Source organism: Trachypithecus francoisi, unplaced genomic scaffold (genome assembly GCF_009764315.1).
Source record: "Trachypithecus francoisi isolate TF-2019V2 unplaced genomic scaffold, Tfra_2.0 Contig01714, whole genome shotgun sequence".
NCBI lineage: Eukaryota > Metazoa > Chordata > Mammalia > Primates > Cercopithecidae > Trachypithecus > Trachypithecus francoisi.
In genome coordinates this window covers 143163-161293 of record NW_022681451.1, presented here as the reverse complement: position 1 = coordinate 161293, position 18131 = coordinate 143163, and the positions used below count along the sequence as shown (strand labels likewise).

Here is an 18131-nt window from a genome sequence, read left to right as displayed (position 1 = left end):
TAATCAGTTGAAGGTTTAAGGGAAGGGTGGGTCTCATGTAATCAGTTGAAGGTCTAAAGGGGAAGGGTGGGCCTCATCTCAGTCAAAGGTCTAAAGGAGAAGGGTGGCCTCATCTAATCAGTTGAAGGTCTAAACAGGAAGGGTGGGGGTCATCTAATCAGTTGAAGATCTAAAGGGGAAAGGATGGGCCTCATCTAGAAGGCCTAAAGGGGGAAGGGTGGGCCTCATCTAATCAGTCAAAGGTCTAAAGGGGGACAGGTGGGCCTCATCTACTCAGTTGAAGGTCTGAAGGGGAAGGGTGGGCATAGTCTAATCAGTCAAAGATCTAAAGAGAGAAGGGTGGGCCTCATCTAATCAAAGGTCTAAAGGGGAAGGGTGGGCCTCATGTAATCAGTTGAAAGTCTAAGGGAAAAGGTGGGCATAGTCTAATCAGTTGAAGGTTTAAGGGAAGGGTGGGTCTCATGTAATCAGTTGAAGGTCTAAAGGGGGAAGGGGGGCCTCATCTAATCAGTCAAAGGTCTAAAGGGGGACAGGTGGGCCTCATCTACTCAGTTGAAGGTCTGAAGGGGAAGGGTGGCATAGTCTAATCAGTCAAAGATCTAAAGAGAGAAGGGTGGGCCTCATCTAATCAAAGGTCTAAAGGGGAAGGGTGGGCCTCATGTAATCAGTTGAAAGTCTAAAGGGAAAAGGTGGGCATAGTCTAATCAGTTGAAGGTTTAAGGGGAAGGGTGGGTCTCATGTAATCAGTTGAAGGTCTAAAGGGGGAAGGGTGGGCCTCATCTCAGTCAAAGGTCTAAAGGAGAAGGGTGGGCCTCATCTAATCAGTCAAAGGTCTAAAGGGAAATGGTGGGCATGGTCTAATCAGTCAAAGGTCTAAAGAGAGAAGAGTGGGCCTCATCTAATCAGTTGAAGGTATACTGGGTGAAGGGTGGGCCTCATCCAATCAGTTGAAGGCCTAAAGGGGAAGGGTGGGCCCCATCTAATCAGTGGAAGGTCTAAATGAGCAGGGTGGGCCCCATCTAATCAGTCGAAGGTCTAAATGAGCAGGGTGGGCCCCATCTAATCAGTCGAAGGTCTAAATGAGCAGGGTGGGCCCCATCTAATCAGTCGAAGGTCTAAAGGATAAAAGCTGGGGTTCCCTGGACAAGAGTTTTATTTCCTTTTTAAAAATGACATCTCCTACTCTGAGAATGCAAGAAAGTTCTGCCCCTGGAATGCAGCGTCAGCTCTGGCCTGACTTTCCAGCCTGCCGGCTTTGACCGCAACATAAGACGCAGTCCCTGAGCCAGAGAGAGGCGGGTGGGAGAGGATCGTTCGTGGGGTTTCGGGGTGCACGTCACGCAGTTCCTTGCCCTTGGTCACCCTCTCTGGGCTCTCACTGAGACCGGGTCCCATTTCTCTGTCTTCTCTGTCTCTCTCGGTCTCTGTGTCTCTTTTCTCTGTCTCTCTCTGTCTCTTTCCTCCCTATCTCTTCCGCTCCCATCCCTTTTGGTCTCTCTTTGTGTGTGTCTCTCGCTCTCTCTCCGCTCTCCGAGTCCACCTACATCTCTCTCTCTCTGTTTCTCTTTTTCTCTTTGTCCCTGTGTGTATCTGTCCCTGTCCCTCTCTCTCTTTTTCTGTCTCTGTGTCTCTCTGTCTTTGTCTCTCTCCCCTCTCTGTGCCTCTGTTCCTCTCTGTCTCTCTCCTTTCCCTGCTGGGCTTGGTGGTGTGTTTTTTGTTTGTTTGTTTCTTTGTTTGTTGATATAAAGTTTCGCTCTTGTCGCCCAGGCTGGAGTGCAATGGTGTAATCTCGGCTCACTGCAAGCTCCGCCTCCTGGGTTCAAGTGATTCTCCTGCCTCAGCCTCCAGAGTAGCTGGGATGACAGGCGCCCGCCACCACACCCAGCTAGTTTTTGTAATTTTAGTAGAGATGAGGGTTCTCCATGTTGGTCAGGCTGGTCTTGAACTCCCGACCTCAAGTGATCCACCCACCTCAGCCTCCCAGAGTGCTGGGATGACAAGTGTGAGCCACCGCGCCCAGCCCCTGCCTAGTTCTTTATGTTTGTCTGTCTCTGTTTCTCCATCTCTGTCTCTCTGATTGTCTTTTTTTTTTTTTTTTTTTTGGGACGGAGTCTCGCTCTGCCACCCAGGCTGGAGTGCAGTGGCCGGATCTCAGCTCACTGCAAGCTCCGCCTCCCGGTTCACGCCATTCTCCTGCCTCAGCCTCCCGAGCAGCTGGGACTACAGGCGCCGCCACCTCGCCCGGCTAGTTTTTTGTATCTTTTAGTAGAGACGGGGTTTCACCGTATTAGCCAGGATGGTCTCGATCTCCTGACCTCGTGATCCGCCCGTCTCGGCCTCCCAAAGTGCTGGGATTACAGGCGTGAGCCACCGCGCCCGGCCATTGATTGTCTTTTTGTCTTCATATGTCTCTGTGTCTCCCTCCCTCTGTTTCTCTGTGTGTCTGCCTTTGTTTCTCTGTCAGTCTGTCTACCCGTATTTCCCTCTCTTTTGTGTCTCCTTCTCATTCTCTTCTATGTTCCTCTCTCTCTCCTCCATCTCTCTCCATCTTTCTCTGCCTCTGTCTCTTGTCTCTTTATTTCTGCCTCTCCTCTCTACCTTCTTTTTTCTTTTGAGACGGAGTCTCACTCTGTCACCGAGCTGGAGTGCGGTGGCGCGATCTTGGCTCACCGCAACCTCCGCCTCCCGGGTTCAGGTCATTCTCCTGCCCCAGCCTCCCGAGTAGCTGGGATTACAGGCATGCACCCCGACGCCCGGCTCAATATTTTTGTATTTTTAGCAGAGACGCGGTTTCACCACGTTGGCCACGCTGGTCTCGAACTTCTGACCTCACGTGATCCACCTGCCTCAACCTCCCCAAGTGCTGGGATGACAGGCGTGAGCCGCCGCGCCTGGCTCATCTCTACCATCTTCTCTTCCTTGTTTTGACCACCAGCCTGACTCAATTTCTCCTCATCCTGGAGATCTGATCCTGGAGAAATTTCTCACAGAGAGGACCCTGACTCCAACCCAGGAGAAGACCCCGATCCCGACCTGGGAGAAGGCCCAGGAGCGGGATACAGATTCCAGCCACACCCGTGGCGAAGCTGGTGGAGGAGCAAGACACTCCCCGTTCCTCGCTTTCCATCCCAGGTCACCGCTCCGCCCGCCCTCTATACCTACCTCGTCTTCCACTTCATGGTTATCGTTCAGTTTGTCTTTGATCTGTGGCACTGGCGGGAACAGTCGCTGTACCCTCAAGAACCTGAGACACAGAGAGAAAGTGTGAAGTGAACCCCAGGGCGCCACAGTTCCTTCCATCGACGCCCTGTGCCGAGGGATGCTGCGTGCAGGGTATCTGCGCTCAACTACGCAAAACAACTTCACGAAGCATCACCAGATGATGAAAATCTGAAGGAACTAGGTCGGGTGCGGTGGCTCACGCCTGTCATCCCAGCACTTTGGGAGGCTAAGGTGGGTGGATCACTTGAGGTCAAGATTTTGAGACCAACCTGGCCAACGTACCGAAATCCCGTCTCTACTAAAAATACAAAAATTAGCCGAGTGCTATGGTGCACACCTGTAGTCCCAGCTACTCAGGGGGCTGAGGCAGGAGAATCGCTTGAACCCGGGAGGTGGAGGTTGCAGTGAGCCGAGATGGCGCCACTGCACCCCAGCCTGGGGGACGGAGAGAGACCCCATCTCAAGAAGAAAGAAAGAAAGAAAAGAAAGAAAGAGAGAGAGAGAAAGGAAGGAAGGAAGGAATGAAGGAATGAAGGAAGGAAGGAAGGAAAGAAGGAAGGAAGGAAAGAAAAGAAAGAGAGAGAAAGAAAGAAAAGAAAAGAGGAGAAAGAATCACCAAATGACGAAAATCTGAAGGAACTAGGCCAGGCATGGTGGCTCACGCCTGTCATCCCAGCACTTTGGGAGGCCGAGGTAGGCAGATCACCTGAGGCCAGGAGTTCGAGACCAGCCTGACCAACATGGAGAAGCCCTATCTCTACTAAAAATACATAAATTAATCGGGCATAGTGCTGGACTCCTGTCATCCCAGCTACTCAGGAGGCTGAGGCGGGAGAATTGCTGGAACCCGGGAGGCGGAGGTTGCAGTGAGCCGAGATCACGTCACTGCACTCCAGCCTGGGCAACAGAGCGAGACTCTGTCTCAAAAAAAAGAAAAAGGAACTGAGAAAACAGGAGATCCTACAAGAATACACCGTGATGTTCATAGGGAATCTTTCTAGAATCTTCCCTCAGCCCCTCAGGCACAGGAATGGGAATAGAACAGGTGGTCAGCTGTGGGCGGCTTCAGGGAGTCTGAGGTCCCTGGTGTTGAAGGGCTGAGCTCCAGGGGGAAACGCCTGCCTTAATCCCACCAGCCTTGAGGAGCATGGCTCCCGGCTTGGAGGTGGGTTATTTTGTGTGTGTTTGTTTTGAGACAGAGTCTCGCTCTGTCACCCAGGCTGGAGCGCAGTGGTGCGATCTCGGCTCACTGCAACCTCCACCTCCTGGTTCAAGCGATTCTCCTACTTCAGCCTCCCGAGCAGCTGGGATGACAGGCACCCACCACCACGCCCGGCTAATTTTTGTATTTTTAGTAGAGACGGGGTTTCACCGTGTTGGTCAGGCTGGTCTCGAACTCCCGACCTCAGGTGATCCACCCGCCTCGGCCTCCCAAAGTGCTGGGATGACAGGCGTGAGCCACCGCGCCCGGCCAAGGCTGTGTGTCTCTTTCTCAGAGACAGAGAGCAACTTTGGAGAAAGCGCTTTTCTCCCGGCCTGGCATGGTTGTCTGGGGGATGCCCAGGACTTTCACACATTACCTTTTAAAGAGGAAACCGAAGACCAGGCCACAGACAAGGGTTCCCAGGATCAGGAGCACATAAATGTGCACAGAGCTGGGGTTTCGGTCGTCGGAGCCTAGAGAGACACACACGTACGCGTCCACGGTGAATGGTTGATGGACGTGTGAAACGGAATTAAATTTCTTCGGGACTCCAGACGCATTTAGCTACAGGGAACGGTCATGCTGCAAACTGGGTCGAGCAAAAACCTGCCTCCACCTTTTTTATGGTTCCTAAACAAGATGGCTCTGAGACGAAAGGCCACCCGCCTGCGTCATGTTTTACCCACAGGGAAATTCGTGGTGAGCTGTTCGAACGTCACCGCCATGGGCCGGGTGCGATGGCTCATGCCTGTCATCCCAGCACTTTGGGAGGCCCAGGCGGGTGAATCACTTGAGGTCAGGAGTTCGAGACCAGCCTGGTCAACACGGTGAAACCCCGTCTCTACTAAAAATACGAAAATTGGGCTGGGTGCCATGGCTCATGCCTGTCATCCCAGCACTTTGGGAGGCCAAGGCGGGTGGATTATCTGAGGCCAGGAGTTGAAGACCAGCCTGACCAACAGGGTGAAACCCCATCCCTACTAAAAAAAAATACAAAATTAGACAGACGTGGTGGCAGGTGCCTGTAATCCCATCCACTCGGGAGGCTGAGGCAGGAGAATCACTTGAACCCAGGAGGCGGAAGGCTGCAGTGAGCTGAGATCACACCGTTGCATTCCAGCCTGGGCGACAAAGAGAAACTCCGTCTCGAAATAAATAAATAAATAGAGGCTGGGCGCGGTGGCTCAAGCCTGTCATCCCAGCATTTTGGGAGGCCGAGACGGGCGGATCACAAGATCAGGACATCGAGACCATCCTGGCTAACACGGTGAAACCCCGTCTCTACTAAAACATACAAAAAAAAATCAGCCGGGCGAGGTGGCGGGCGCCTGTAGTCCCAGCTCCTCGGGAGGCTGAGGCAGGAGAATGGCGTGAACCCGGGAGGCGGAGCTTGCAGTGAGCAGAGATCCGGCCACTGCACTCCAGCCTGGGCGACAGAGCGAGACTCCGTCTCAAAAAATAATAATAATAATGAATAAATAAATAAATAAAAATATGAAAATTGGCCAAGCGAGATGCACGCTTGTAATCCCATCCACTCGGGAGGCTGAGGCAGGAGAATCGCTGGAACCCGGGAGATGGAGGCTGCCGTGAGCGGAGATCGTGCCATTGCACTCCAGCCTGGGTGACAGAGCGAAACTCCATCTCAAAAATCAATAAACAAATAAAAATAAAAATGCAAAAATTGGCCAAGAGTGATGCACGTCTGTCATCCCAGCTACTCGGGAGGCTGAGGCAGGAGAATCGCTGGAACCTGGGAGATGGAGGCTGCAGTGAGCCGAGATCACGCCACTGTACTCTGGGCTGGGTAACAGAGTGAGACTCCACCTCAAATACGAAAAAGTAAACAAACAAACACATTTCTGACAGGTGCAGTCAGCCCGGCCCACCAGACACAGATGCACCTGTGATCACCCCTGTATATCCCGTTTTGTCTGTGTGATCTGATGGAAAATGCCGATTCCCCAGATGTTTTCCTCGATCCCCTTTGTTTAGGTGAAAACCGTGTACTATCCGGCGTCTTCCCTTTTCAATTTGGAGCCCTCAAAATCATCTTCAGAGAAAAGCATAGACCTGTCTCCCGGGCAGCGCAGACCTGGCTTTCAAGGGAGCTTCCCTGGCCGGGCGCGGTGGCTCACGCCTGTCATTCCAGCACTTTGGGAGGCTGAGGCGGGCGGATCACCTGAGGTTGAGAGTTCGAGACCAGCCTGACCAACATGGAGACACCCCCGTCTCTACTAAAAATACAAAATTAGCCGGCCGTGGTGGTGGGCGCCTGTAGTCCCAGTTATTTGGGAGACTGAGGCAGGAGAATGGCTGGAATCCGGGAGGTGGATGTTGCGGTGAGCTGAGATGACGCCATTGCGCTCCAGCCTGGACAACAAGAGCAAAACTCTGTCTCAAAAAGAAAAGAGAGAGAGAGAGAGCTTCCCCATGGCCAGGGAACCAGAATGGTGATGGTTTGAGTGGATGAAGACTGACTGTTTCCCAGTGGGGCAGACGGAGGTGGGGCTTTAGGAGGGCTGTCAGTGGGGTTCTCCTCTGGCTCTTAAGGGAGCCTAGCTCACTTGTCCTGAAAAAAAAAAAAAAAACACCAGCAAAGCAATGTTGCATGGCCCCATAGGAGTATGAGACCATTGCCTTCTTTTTTTTTGTTTTTTTGGAGACAGAGTCTCACTCTGTCGCCCAGGCTGGAGCGCAGGGGTGTAATCTCGGCTCACTGCAAACTCCGTCTCCTGGGTTCAAGCCATTCTCCTGCCTCAGCCTCCCGAGTAGCTGGGATGACAGGCACCCCACCACGCCTGGCTAATTTTGTATTTTTAGTAGAGATGGGGTTTCACCATGTTGGCCAGGCTGGTCTCAAACTCCTGACCTCTGGTAATCCGCCTTCCTTGGCCTCCCAAAGTGCTGGGATAACATGTGTGAATCACCACACCCAGCTAATTTTGTAATTTTAGTAGAGATGGGGTTTCACCATGTTGGCCAGGCTGGTCTCAAACTCCTGACCTCGTGATCCGCCCGCCTCGGCCGCCCAAAGCGCTGGGATGACAGGTGCGAGCCACCGCGCCCGGCCGAGTTTCTGTATTTTTAGTAGAGATGGAGTTTCACCATGTTGGCCAGGCTGGTCTCAAACTCCTGACCTCGTGATCCGCCCGCCTCGGCTGCCCAAAGCGCTGGGATGACAGGTGCGAGCCACCGCGCCCGGCCGAGTTTCTGTATTTTTAGTAGAGATGGAGTTTCACCATGTTGGCCAGGCTGGTCTCAAACTCTCGACCTCCGGTGATCCGCCCGCCTCGGCCTCCCAAAGTGCTGGGATGACAGGTGTGAGCCACCCTGCCTGGCCCTTCTCTGGTTATTAAGGGAGCGTAGCTCATCCATCCTGAAAACACATCAGCAAAGCAATGTTGCGGGACCGAGCATGAGACCCTCTCCTTCTTTCGAGCCTCAGCGATAAACTCAGAGCCTGACGCTGTTCTTAGTGATGTTCTCAACTCAATCTCGGCGCCCAGGACAGAGCCGCTGACCTCTGCGCCTGCTCCGAGGTGGTGGCAGACGGTACAGACGTCCCTTACCTCCGCCCAGCGCTTACCAAATTCAGCGGCTTCACTCCAGGAACTCCAGTTCAGGATGCGGACGTCTGCAGCTCTGATCTTCACAGCGTGTTTTGCTCTGGGTTCGGAGCTTGGAAAGTTGTATCTATTCTCCAAGTCACCAGAAACGTTGATCTTGGGAGGAAAAAAGAAAGTTAGAGATCGGTGTCTTCCGCGTGGAGGAAAAGGTTGTCTTTTTCGTGCTTTTGTCTTTTAATTTTTTTCTCCTTTTTTTCTTTTTTTTTCTACCATTTGAATGCACCTGCTCTGATCGAGTCTTGGAAGCTAAGCAGAGTCAAGCCTCATTAGTATTTGGATGGGAGACAACCTGGGAAAATTTGGGTGATGCAGGCTATTTTATTTTTCTAGCCTAGTCTAGTGTAGTCTATTCTAGTCTATTCTATTCTAGTCTAGTTTAGTCTATTCTAGTCTAGTCTATTCTAGTCTATTCTAGTCGAGTTTGTTCTAGTCTATTCTAGTCTAGTCTATTCTAGTCTATTCTATTCTAGTCTAGTCTAGTCTAGTCTAGTCTAGTCTAGTCTCTTCTAGTCTAGTTTGTTCTAGTCTATTCTAGTCTAGTCTATTCTGGTCTATTCTATTCTAGTCTAGTCTAGTCTATTCTAGTCTATTCTATTCTAGTCTAGTCTAGTCTATTCTAGTCTATTCTAGTCTAGTCTAGTCTATTCTAGTCTATTCTAGTCTAGTTTGTTCTAGTCTATTCTGGTCTATTCTAGTCTAGTCTATTCTAGTCTATTCTATTCTAGTCTAGTCTGGTCTAGTCTAGTCTAGTCTAGTCTAGTCTATTCTATTCTAGTCTAGTCTAGTCTATTCTATTCTAGTCTATCTAGTCTAGTCTAGTCTATTCTATTCTAGTCTAGTTTGTTCTAGTCTATTCTAGTCTAGTCTATTCTGTCTATTCTATTCTAGTCTAGTCTAGTCTATTCTAGTCTATTCTATTCTAGTCTATCTAGTCTAGTCTATCTAGTCTAGTCTAGTCTATCTATTCTAGTCTAGTCTAGTCTAGTCTAGTCTCTTCTAGTCTAGTTTGTTCTAGTCTATTCTAGTCTAGTCTATTCTGGTCTATTCTATTCTAGTCTAGTCTAGTCTATTCTAGTCTATTCTATTCTAGTCTAGTCTAGTCTAGTCTAGTCTATTCTAGTCTAGTCTAGTCTATTCTAGTCTATTCTAGTCTAGTTTGTTCTAGTCTATTCTGGTCTATTCTATTCTAGTCTAGTCTGGTCTAGTCTCGTCTATTCTAGTCTAGTCTATTCTACTCTAGTCTATTCTAGTCTATTCTAGTCTAGTTTTTTCTAGTCTATTCTAGTCTAGTCTATTCTAGTCTATTCTATTCTAGTCTAGTCTATCTAGTCTAGTCTATTCTAGTCTAGTTTGTTCTAGTCTATTCTACTCTAGTCTATTCTAGTCTATTCTATTCTAGTCTAGTGTAGTCTATTCTAGTCTATTCTAGTCTAGTTTGTTCTAGTCTATTCTATTGTATTCTAGTCTAGTCTATTCTATTCTATTCTAGACAGACTCTCGCTCTATCACGCAGGCTGGAATGCAATAGCATGATCTGGGCTCACTGCAACCTCCGCGTCCTGGGTTCAAGCGATTCTCCTGCCTCCACCAGAGTCACGGGTAGGGGACTGTATGGTTACGCTAGGTGTGGTGAGTCGGGGACTGTACAGGTTGTGAGTAAGGGGACTGTAGGGTTACACCACGGGTCATGGGTAGGGGACTGTAGGGGTTGTGAGTAGGGGACTGTAGGATTACACCAGGTGTGGTGAGTAGGGGACTGTAGGGTTACACTGGAGGTCATCAGTAGGGGACTGTAGGGGTCCGTGACTAGGGGACTGTAGGGTTACACTAGGTGTGGTGAGTAGGGGACTGTAGGGTTACTCAGGGGTGGTGAGTAGGGGACTGTAGGGTTACTCAGGGGTGGTGAGTAGGGGACTGTAGGGTTACTCAGGGGTGGTGAGTAGGGGACTGTAGGGTTACTCAGGGGTGGTGAGTAGGGGACTGTAGGGTTACTCAGGGGTGGTGAGTTGGGGACTGTAGGGTTACTCAGGGGTGGTGAGTTGGGGACTGTAGGGTTACTCAGGGGTGGTGAGTTGGGGACTGTAGGGTTACTCAGGGGTGGTGACTGGGGACTGTAGGGTTATTCAGGGGTGGTGAGTTGGGGACTGTAGGGTTACTCAGGGGTGGTGAGTAGGGGACTGTAGGGTTACACTGAGGGTCTTCAGTAGGGTCCGTGGTTTCACTTACCGGTAGGTTTTCAGTGCCAGGCTGGGTGTTCTAGAAACAGAACAAAACACAATACAAGGCTCACTGTTCCCATCTCTAAAACCCTTTACACGGTTCACACAGTGTCTCCCTTGGTGTCCCTGCGGAGTGGCAGGCGGGTCTCCCTCCACACACCCCGAATCTACATAACAGGTGGGATGAGGAGCTGCAAACACAGAATTCTTCCTGGCCAGATATCCTCCTGTAATCCATCCAAGAAGGTCCCACTGGCCTTGGGGCAGGGTGTTCTGTCTACACTGCATTCAGGTAGACACGAAGTAGGCTCTCCTTGCCTACACTGGGTCCAGGTGGTTGAGGGACAAGAGCTCTTCTTGTCTACACTGGATGGAGGTGGACGTGGGGCAGGTGTCTTCCTGTCTACACTGGGTCCAGGTGGTTGTGGGACAAGAGCTCCTCTTGTCTACACTGGATGGAGGTGGACGTGGGGCAGGTGTCTTCCTGTCTACACTGGGTCCAGGTAGACATGCGGGAGGGTATCCTTTTGTCTACACTGCGTCCAGGTGGTTACGGGACAAGATCTCCTCCTGTCTACACTGAGTCTACGTGGAGGTGGGGCAGGTCTCCTCCTGTCTACACTGGGTCTATGTGGAAGTGGGGCAGGGTCTCCTCCTGTCTACACTGGGTCTATGTGGAAGTGGGGCAGGGTCTCCTCCTGTCTACACTGGGTCTATGTGGAAGTGGGGCAGGGTCTTCTCCTGTCTACACTGCGTCCAGGTGGTTATGGGACAAGATCTCCTCCTGTCTACACTGAGTCTACGTGGAGGTGGGGCAGGGTCTCCTCCTGTCTACACTGGCTCTATGTGGACGTGGGGCAGGGTCTTCTCCTGTCTACAGTGCGTCCAGGTGGTTATGGGACAAGATCTCCTCCTGTCTACACTGAGTCTACGTGGAGGTGGGGCAGGGTCTCCTCCTGTCTACACTGGCTCTATGTGGACGTGGGGCAGGGTCTTCTCCTGTCTACACTGCGTCCAGGTGGTTATGGGACAAGATCTCCTCCTGTCTACACTGAGTCTACGTGGAGGTGGGGCAGGGTCTTCTCTTGTCTACACTGGCTCTATGTGGACGTGGGGCAGGGTCTCCTCCTGTCTACACTGCGTCCCGCTGCAGATGGAGCAGAGGCTCTCCCTTGCTTGTTGCATCATCCTCCACACCTCCCGGTCCACTTCCTGGTTCCACGGTTGCAGGATCATCCTTGTCCATCCTCCTGCAACTTCCTTCAAGGTCGCTTCACCCCAGGGCCACCGTTTACCATCCCCCCACCCTTCCCCAGGCCACGTCCCCCGGACTCCCAGGCTCCCCTGTTTGCGTGTCCCGGACACCTCCCTCCTGATGCCCAGGCCCGGGGAGCTCTCACCGACCTTTCTGTGGACGTCCAGCTGGTACTGAAAGTCCAAGTACGACAGCTTCTGATAGGTCCTGGGCTGTTTCCACCGTACGAGGCAGTGCGTCGTGTTGCAGCGTACAGTGACATTCCCGGGCGGGTTAAATCGTTCTGGAACGAGGGCGCGGGATACACCCCTGAACCCGAGGTCCTGTCTACACTGGGTCCAGGTGGACGTGGGGCAGGGTCTCCTCCTGCCTATACTGGGTCCAGGTGGACGTGGAGCAGAGTCTCCTCCTGTCTACACTGCGTCCAGGTGGAGGTGGAGTAGGGACACCTGTTTGTCTACACTGGGTCCAGGTGGACGTGGAGTAGGGACACCTGTTTGTCTACACTGGGTCCAGGTGGACGTGGAGTAGGGACACCTGTTTGTCTACACTGGGTCCAGGTGGAGGTGGAGTGGGGACATCTCTTTGTCTACACTGGGTCCAGGTGGACGTGGAGTAGGGACACCTGTTTGTCTACACTGGGTCCAGGTGGAGGTGGAGTAGGGACACCTGTTTGTCTACACTGGTCCAGTGGACGTGGAGTAGGGACACCTGTTTGTCTACACTGGTCCAGGTGGAGGTGGAGTGGGGACATCTCTTTGTCTACACTGGGTCCAGGTGGACGTGGAGTAGGACACCTGTTTGTCTACACTGGGTCCAGGTGGAGGTGGAGTAGGGACACCTTTTGTCTACACTGGGTCCAGGTGGACGTGGAGTGGACACCTGTTTGTCTACACTGGTCCAGGTGGAGGTGGAGTGGGGACATCTCTTTGTCTACACTGGGTCCAGGTGGACGTGGAGTAGGGACACCTGTTTGTCTACACTGGGTCCAGGTGGAGGTGGAGTAGGGACACCTGTTTGTCTACACTGGGTCCAGGTGGACGTGGAGTAGGGACACCTGTTTGTCTACACTGGGTCCAGGTGGAGGTGGAGTAGGGACACCTGTTTGTCTACACTGGGTCCAGGTGGACGTGGAGTAGGGACACCTGTTTGTCTACACTGGGTCCAGGTGGGGGTGGTGCAGGGTCTCCTCCTGTCTACACTGGGTCCAGGTGGAGGTGGGGCAGCTACTATGTACAGGAGAGACATCCACTGGGGCAGGGAGTCCGGGGTGGGAGCTGGGGATGGGCTCGGGGAGCAGGAGTCCCCCTTGTGTGAGAGTTCTGAGCCTGAAGAGGCTGCGAATGTCCAGTGGGATGAAGGAGTCCATGGGTGGGATGCGAAGGGCTTGGGAAGACGAGAGTGTGTGGGCCTATGGAGCTGCTGCAAGAGGCCAGCCGGGAGTGGGGCACTGGGACACGAAGAAATGCTGGTGAGGAAAAAAGGAAGAAAAAGAGGAAGGAAGGAGGAAAGGAGAGAAGGAGAAGGGAGGAGAGAGGAGGAAGGGAAGAAGGAAGGAGGGAGGGAGAGAGAGGGAAGGAAAAGGGATGAAGAATGAGGGAGAGGAAGGTAGGAAGGAAGGAAGGGAGGGAGGGAGGGAGGGAGGGAGGAGAAGGAGAGAAAGGCCGGGCGCGTGGCTCAAGCCCGTCATCTCAGCACTTTTGAGGGCCGAGACGTCGGATCACGAGGTCAGGAGATCGAGACCATCCTGGCTAACATGGTGAAACCCCGTCTCTACTAAAAAAATACAAAAACTAGCCGGGCGAGGTGGCGGGCGCCTGTATCCCAGCTACTCGGGAGGCTGAGGCAGGAGAATGGCGGAAACCCGGGAGGCGGAGCTTGCAGTGAGCTGAGATCCGCCACTGCACTCCAGCCTGGGCGACAGAGCGAGACTCCGTCTCAAAAAAAAAAAAAAAAAAAAAAAAAAAGAAACCCCGCTCTACTAAAACACAAAAATTAGCCGGGTTGGTGGCGGGTGCCTGTCATCCCAGCTACGCAGAAGGCTGAGGCAGGAGATCGCTGGAACCTGGGAGGCAGAGGTTGCAGTGAGCTGAGATTGCGCCACTGCACTCCAGCCTGGGTGACACAGTGAGACTGTATCTCAAAAAAAGGGAAGTTAAATCAGCTCAGTTGTAATTTGTGACAGCACCAAAGTTACGCATATATATATATATATATATATATTTTTTTTTTTTTTTTGAGACAGAGTCTTGCTCTGTCGCTCAAGCTGGAGTCCAGTGGCACCATCTCGCCTCACTGCAGCCTCCACCTCCTGGGTTCAAGTGACTCTTCTCAGCCTCCCAAGTAGCTGGGGTTACAGGCACCTGCCACCATGGCTGGCTAATTTTTGAAATTTTAGTAGAGATGGGGTTTCCCCATGTTGGTGTGTTCGGTCTGGAACACCCGATCTCAGGTGATCGGCCCGCCTCGGCCTCCCAAAGTGCTGGGATGACAGGTGTGAGCCACCGCGGCCCGGCCTCAGTTACGCAGATTTTCAGGCAAATTCCATTTCACCTATACACAATAGGAAAATCGTACGTGTTATTCTCACCTATTTTCTTTGTGTCCAAAAGTGAATCGAAGAATTGGATGCCAATTTCTTGGCTGGTTCCGTTAACCAGGAAGTAATTGCGAGACGTTAATCCTGACAGGTTGCCCACGTGACATCCCACGTGGGTTCCTGAGTCTTCTATGTAATAAGGACACTGGATCTCCCTCCTTCTCCTGCAAGATTAAAAAGTGTTCAGAGAGCAATCAGGAAAACAAAACAAAACACAAAGACACAAAACAAAGCAAAAACAAACACAAAGCAAAACCAAAACACAAAACACAAACACAGAACAAAAACAGCAAAACATGAAACACAAAAACACAAAAAAACAAAAACAAACACAAAACAAAACAAAAACACAAAACACAAAACAAAAAAAGACATAAAACAAAACACAAAAACACAAAACAAAACAAAAACACAAAACACAAAACAAAAACAAGCACAAAACACAAAACACAAAACAAAAAACACAAAACAAAAAAAGACATAAAACAAAAAACACAAAAACACAAAACAAAAGAAAAACAGAAAAACACACACAAAAAACAAAACAAAAAACCACAAAGCCACAAAACAAAACAAAAAGAAACACAAAACAAAACAAAACAATAAACAGGCTCAGTGCAGTGGCTCGCGCCTGTCATCCCAGGACTTTGGGAGGCCGAGGCAGGCAGATCACTTGAGGTCAGGAGTTCGAGACCAGCCTGGCCAGCATAGTGAAACCCCGTCTCTACTAAAAATACAAAAATTAGACGGGTGTGATGGCAGGTGCACCTGTCGTCCCAGCTACCGGGGAGGCTGAGGCAGGAGAATCGGTTGAACCCAGGAGGGAGGTACAGGTTGCAGGGAGCTGACATGGCCTCACTGCACTGCAGCCTGGGCGACAGAGCAAGACTCTGTCTGTAAATAAATACATGGGGCCTGGTGTGGTGGTTCGCGCCTGTAATTCCAACACTTTGGGAGGCCAAGGCGGGCAGATCACTGCAGATCAGGAGTTCGAGACCAGCCTGGGCAGCATGGCAAAACCCCGTCTCTACTGAAAACACAAAAATTAGCCGGATGTGGTGGCGGGCGCCTGTCATCCCAGCTACTTGGGAAGCTGAGGCAGGAAACTTGCTTGAACCCAGGAGGCCGAGGTTGCAGTGAGCTGAGTTGGTACCATTGCACTCCAGCCTGGGCAACAGAGCAAGATCATGTCTCAAAAAAAGAGAAAGAAGAAAGAAAGAAAGAAGAAAGAAAGAAAGAAGAAAGAAAAAAGAAAGAAAGAAAGAAAGAAAGAAAGAAAGAAGAAAGAAAGAAAGAAAGAAAGAAGAAAGAAAGAAAGAAGAAAGAAAGAAAGAGAAAGAAAGAAACAAACAAACAAAAAAAGAAACAAAGAAAGAAGAAAGAAAGGAAAAGAAGGGAAAGGAAGGGAAAGGAAAGGAAGGAAGGAAAGAAAGAAAGAAAAGAGGGAGGGAAGGAAGGAAAGAAAAGGAAAGGAAGGGAAAGGAAAGAAAGAAACGAAGGAAGGAAGGAAAGAGAGAGAGAGAGACAGAAAGAAAGAAAAAAGAAAAGAAAGAAAGAAAGAAAGAAAAGAAGGAAGGAAGGAAGGAAGGAGGGAAGAAAACAGCACGATTTTTCCCCCATCCCTGCGTTCCTCATACTCCTGCCCATGAGGTGAACACTTACTTTGAGTTTTGTATGTACAAAAAATACTGGACGTCACGAGGGGCCGTGGGACCCCTCGCCCAGGTACAGTTCATGAAATCCACATCGTAGATGAAGCAGGAGAAATTCTGGGCCGCGGTGCCCTCCCTTCCTGGGAACAGGCAGAAGCAGAATAACTTTCAGAATAAAGTTCAGCGGGATGTCCTTGGATGCTGGCAGGGCGGTGGGGGGGTGGTGCTGAAAGCCGATCCCTGAACTGTTTTCCTTACCTGAGTTTGGATAAAGCAGTTTTTCTTGAAACGCTCTCTGGCTGGTGTTGACGTGAACCTCAAACGTGACGCCTCCGTGCAGACAGAGTTCACGGAACGTGCACGCACATTCCTTGTTAGTGACCTGAAGAGTTGCAAGCAGACAGACCGATGACAAAACCACCTCCTCTCTCCTGCACTCTTCGGGGTGTTGGGGTTGCGTTTCTGTTTCTTTGTTTTGAGACGGAGTCTCGCTCTGTCGCCCGGGCTGGAGTGCGGTGGCCAGATCTCAGCTCACTGCAAGGTCCGCCTCCCGGGTTCAAGCCATTCTCCTGCCTCAGCCTCCCGAGTAGCTGGGATGACAGGCACCTGCCACCTCGCCCGGCTAATTTTTAGATTTTTAGTAGAGACGGGGTTTCACCATGTTGACCAGGTTGGTCTCGAACTCCTGACCTCATGATCCACCTGCCTCGGCCTCCCAAAGTGCTGGGATGACAGGCGTGAGCCACCGCGCCCGCCCATGGTATTGGTTTTTACCTGGCTTTGGCAACACCCGCCTGCCTCCCTTTGTGAAGTGGTCCCTCTAAGCTTCCTCCGAGGATTCTGAGGTCTTGCAGGTGAAAACTCAATCTTACACTCTAGCAATGTTGAAAATATCAAACTAGAGGCTGGGTGCGGTAGCTCAGGCCTGTCATCCCACACTTTGGGAGGCCGAGGCGGGTGGATCACTTGAGGCCAGGAGTTTGAGACCACCCTGGCCAACATGGTGAGACCCCGTCTGTACTAATAAAAAAAATTAGCCGGGTGTGGTGGCGCACCCCTTTAATCCCAGCTACTCGGGAGGCTGAGGCAGGAGAATCCCTTGAACCCAGGAGGCAGAGGTTGCGGTGAGCCGAGATCTTGCCACTGCACTCCAGCCTGGGCAACAAGAGCGAAGCTCCATCTCAAAAAAAAAAATATATATATATAATATACAATATTTATAATGTATAATAATTATGATATATAATATCATATATGATATATAATATATCATAATTATTATATAATATATAATAATCATGATATATAATAATTGTATATAATAATTATAATATAATAATTATGTATAATATATAATAATCATGATGTGATAATTATATATATATAATAATTATTATATATAATATATAATAAGTATGATATATAATAATTATATCATATATAACAATTATGGTATATAATAATTATATATATATATAATAATTATGATATATAATAATTATATATTATATATAATTAAATATAATATATTATATATATATATGTCATCTGGGGTAACATAGGAAGATCACCCATCCACCCATCTAACATGTACAGAATTATCAATCTACCTATCGTGTATGATCACCTATCAGTCAAAAATTATCTATCACGTATCTATCAATCATCTATACTTCTCTGTTCCTCTCCTTCCTCTTTATTCTGTCTGTGTTTCTCCCTCCCTCCCTCCCCTCTCCTCGCTCTTCTGTCTCTGTCTCCTGCGTTTCAAAAAACCCTGATCTTAATCCCGTGGGGGGCCAGGACGGTGAAACAGACTCCCAGACAGTTTACTTTTCTCGAACCTTCTTCTACCACAGACCCAGACTCACATCCATCTGCACTTACCAGGATATCTCGGGCTAAAATACGGTAGGACACGCTCACCCCAGAGAATCAGCCTGTGATACACACAGTGGCCAGGAACCAACGGGACCTTCGCAGCCTACTTGAGATTCTGGCTCCCACGTTTCTCCAAATACCACACTTGTGCTGTCTGTGTCCATGGCCCTATCGCTTTAATTTAATGTAATTTTTTATGATCGTTATGTTTCGAGATCGAGTTTCGCTCTTGTTGCCCAGGCTGGAGTGCTGTGGCACCGTCTCGGCTCACCACAACCTCTGCCTCCCAGGTTCAAGCAATTCTCCTGCCTCAGCCTCCGGAGTAGCTGGGATTACAGGCACCTGCCACCAGGCACGGCTACTTTTTGTATTTTTAGTAGAGACGGGGTTTCACCATGTTGGCCAGGCTGGTCTCCAGCTCCCGACCTCAGGTGATCCGCCCGCCTCGGCCTCCCAAAGTGCTGGGATGACAG

The 18131-nt window shown here is 50.3% G+C and overlaps 1 protein-coding gene and 1 long non-coding RNA gene across 12 annotated transcripts in view; one reads left to right on the top strand and one right to left on the bottom strand.

Annotated features, from left to right (window-relative positions):
* CSF2RA (colony stimulating factor 2 receptor subunit alpha) overlaps positions 1–18131 on the bottom strand; it is a 35822-nt gene that overhangs the window by 2600 nt on the left and 15091 nt on the right. For 6 of the 10 annotated variants that reach the window (XM_033199150.1, XM_033199143.1, XM_033199192.1 and 3 more), the window contains 8 exons: positions 16039–16162; positions 15791–15920; positions 14120–14292; positions 11679–11812; positions 10282–10311; positions 8016–8151; positions 4803–4899; positions 3163–3244 (listed from right to left, as the gene is read on the bottom strand). In XM_033199150.1, coding sequence (XP_033055041.1) covers positions 3163–3244; positions 4803–4899; positions 8016–8151; positions 10282–10311; positions 11679–11812; positions 14120–14292; positions 15791–15920; positions 16039–16162 — 906 coding nt within the window. The remainder of the gene's footprint in view (positions 1–3162; positions 3245–4802; positions 4900–8015; positions 8152–10281; positions 10312–11678; positions 11813–14119; positions 14293–15790; positions 15921–16038; positions 16163–18131) is intronic. The other 4 variants (XM_033199166.1, XM_033199157.1, XM_033199176.1 and 1 more) reach the window with 4 other exon arrangements.
* LOC117076221 lies at positions 11811–13098 on the top strand. Of its 2 annotated transcripts, none has more exons than XR_004434279.1 (3): positions 11811–12177; positions 12307–12392; positions 12478–13098. It is a non-coding gene; the product is annotated as an uncharacterized LOC117076221 (long non-coding RNA). The 2 variants fall into 2 exon arrangements; XR_004434278.1 differs by having other exon boundaries at positions 12307–12349; positions 12478–13096.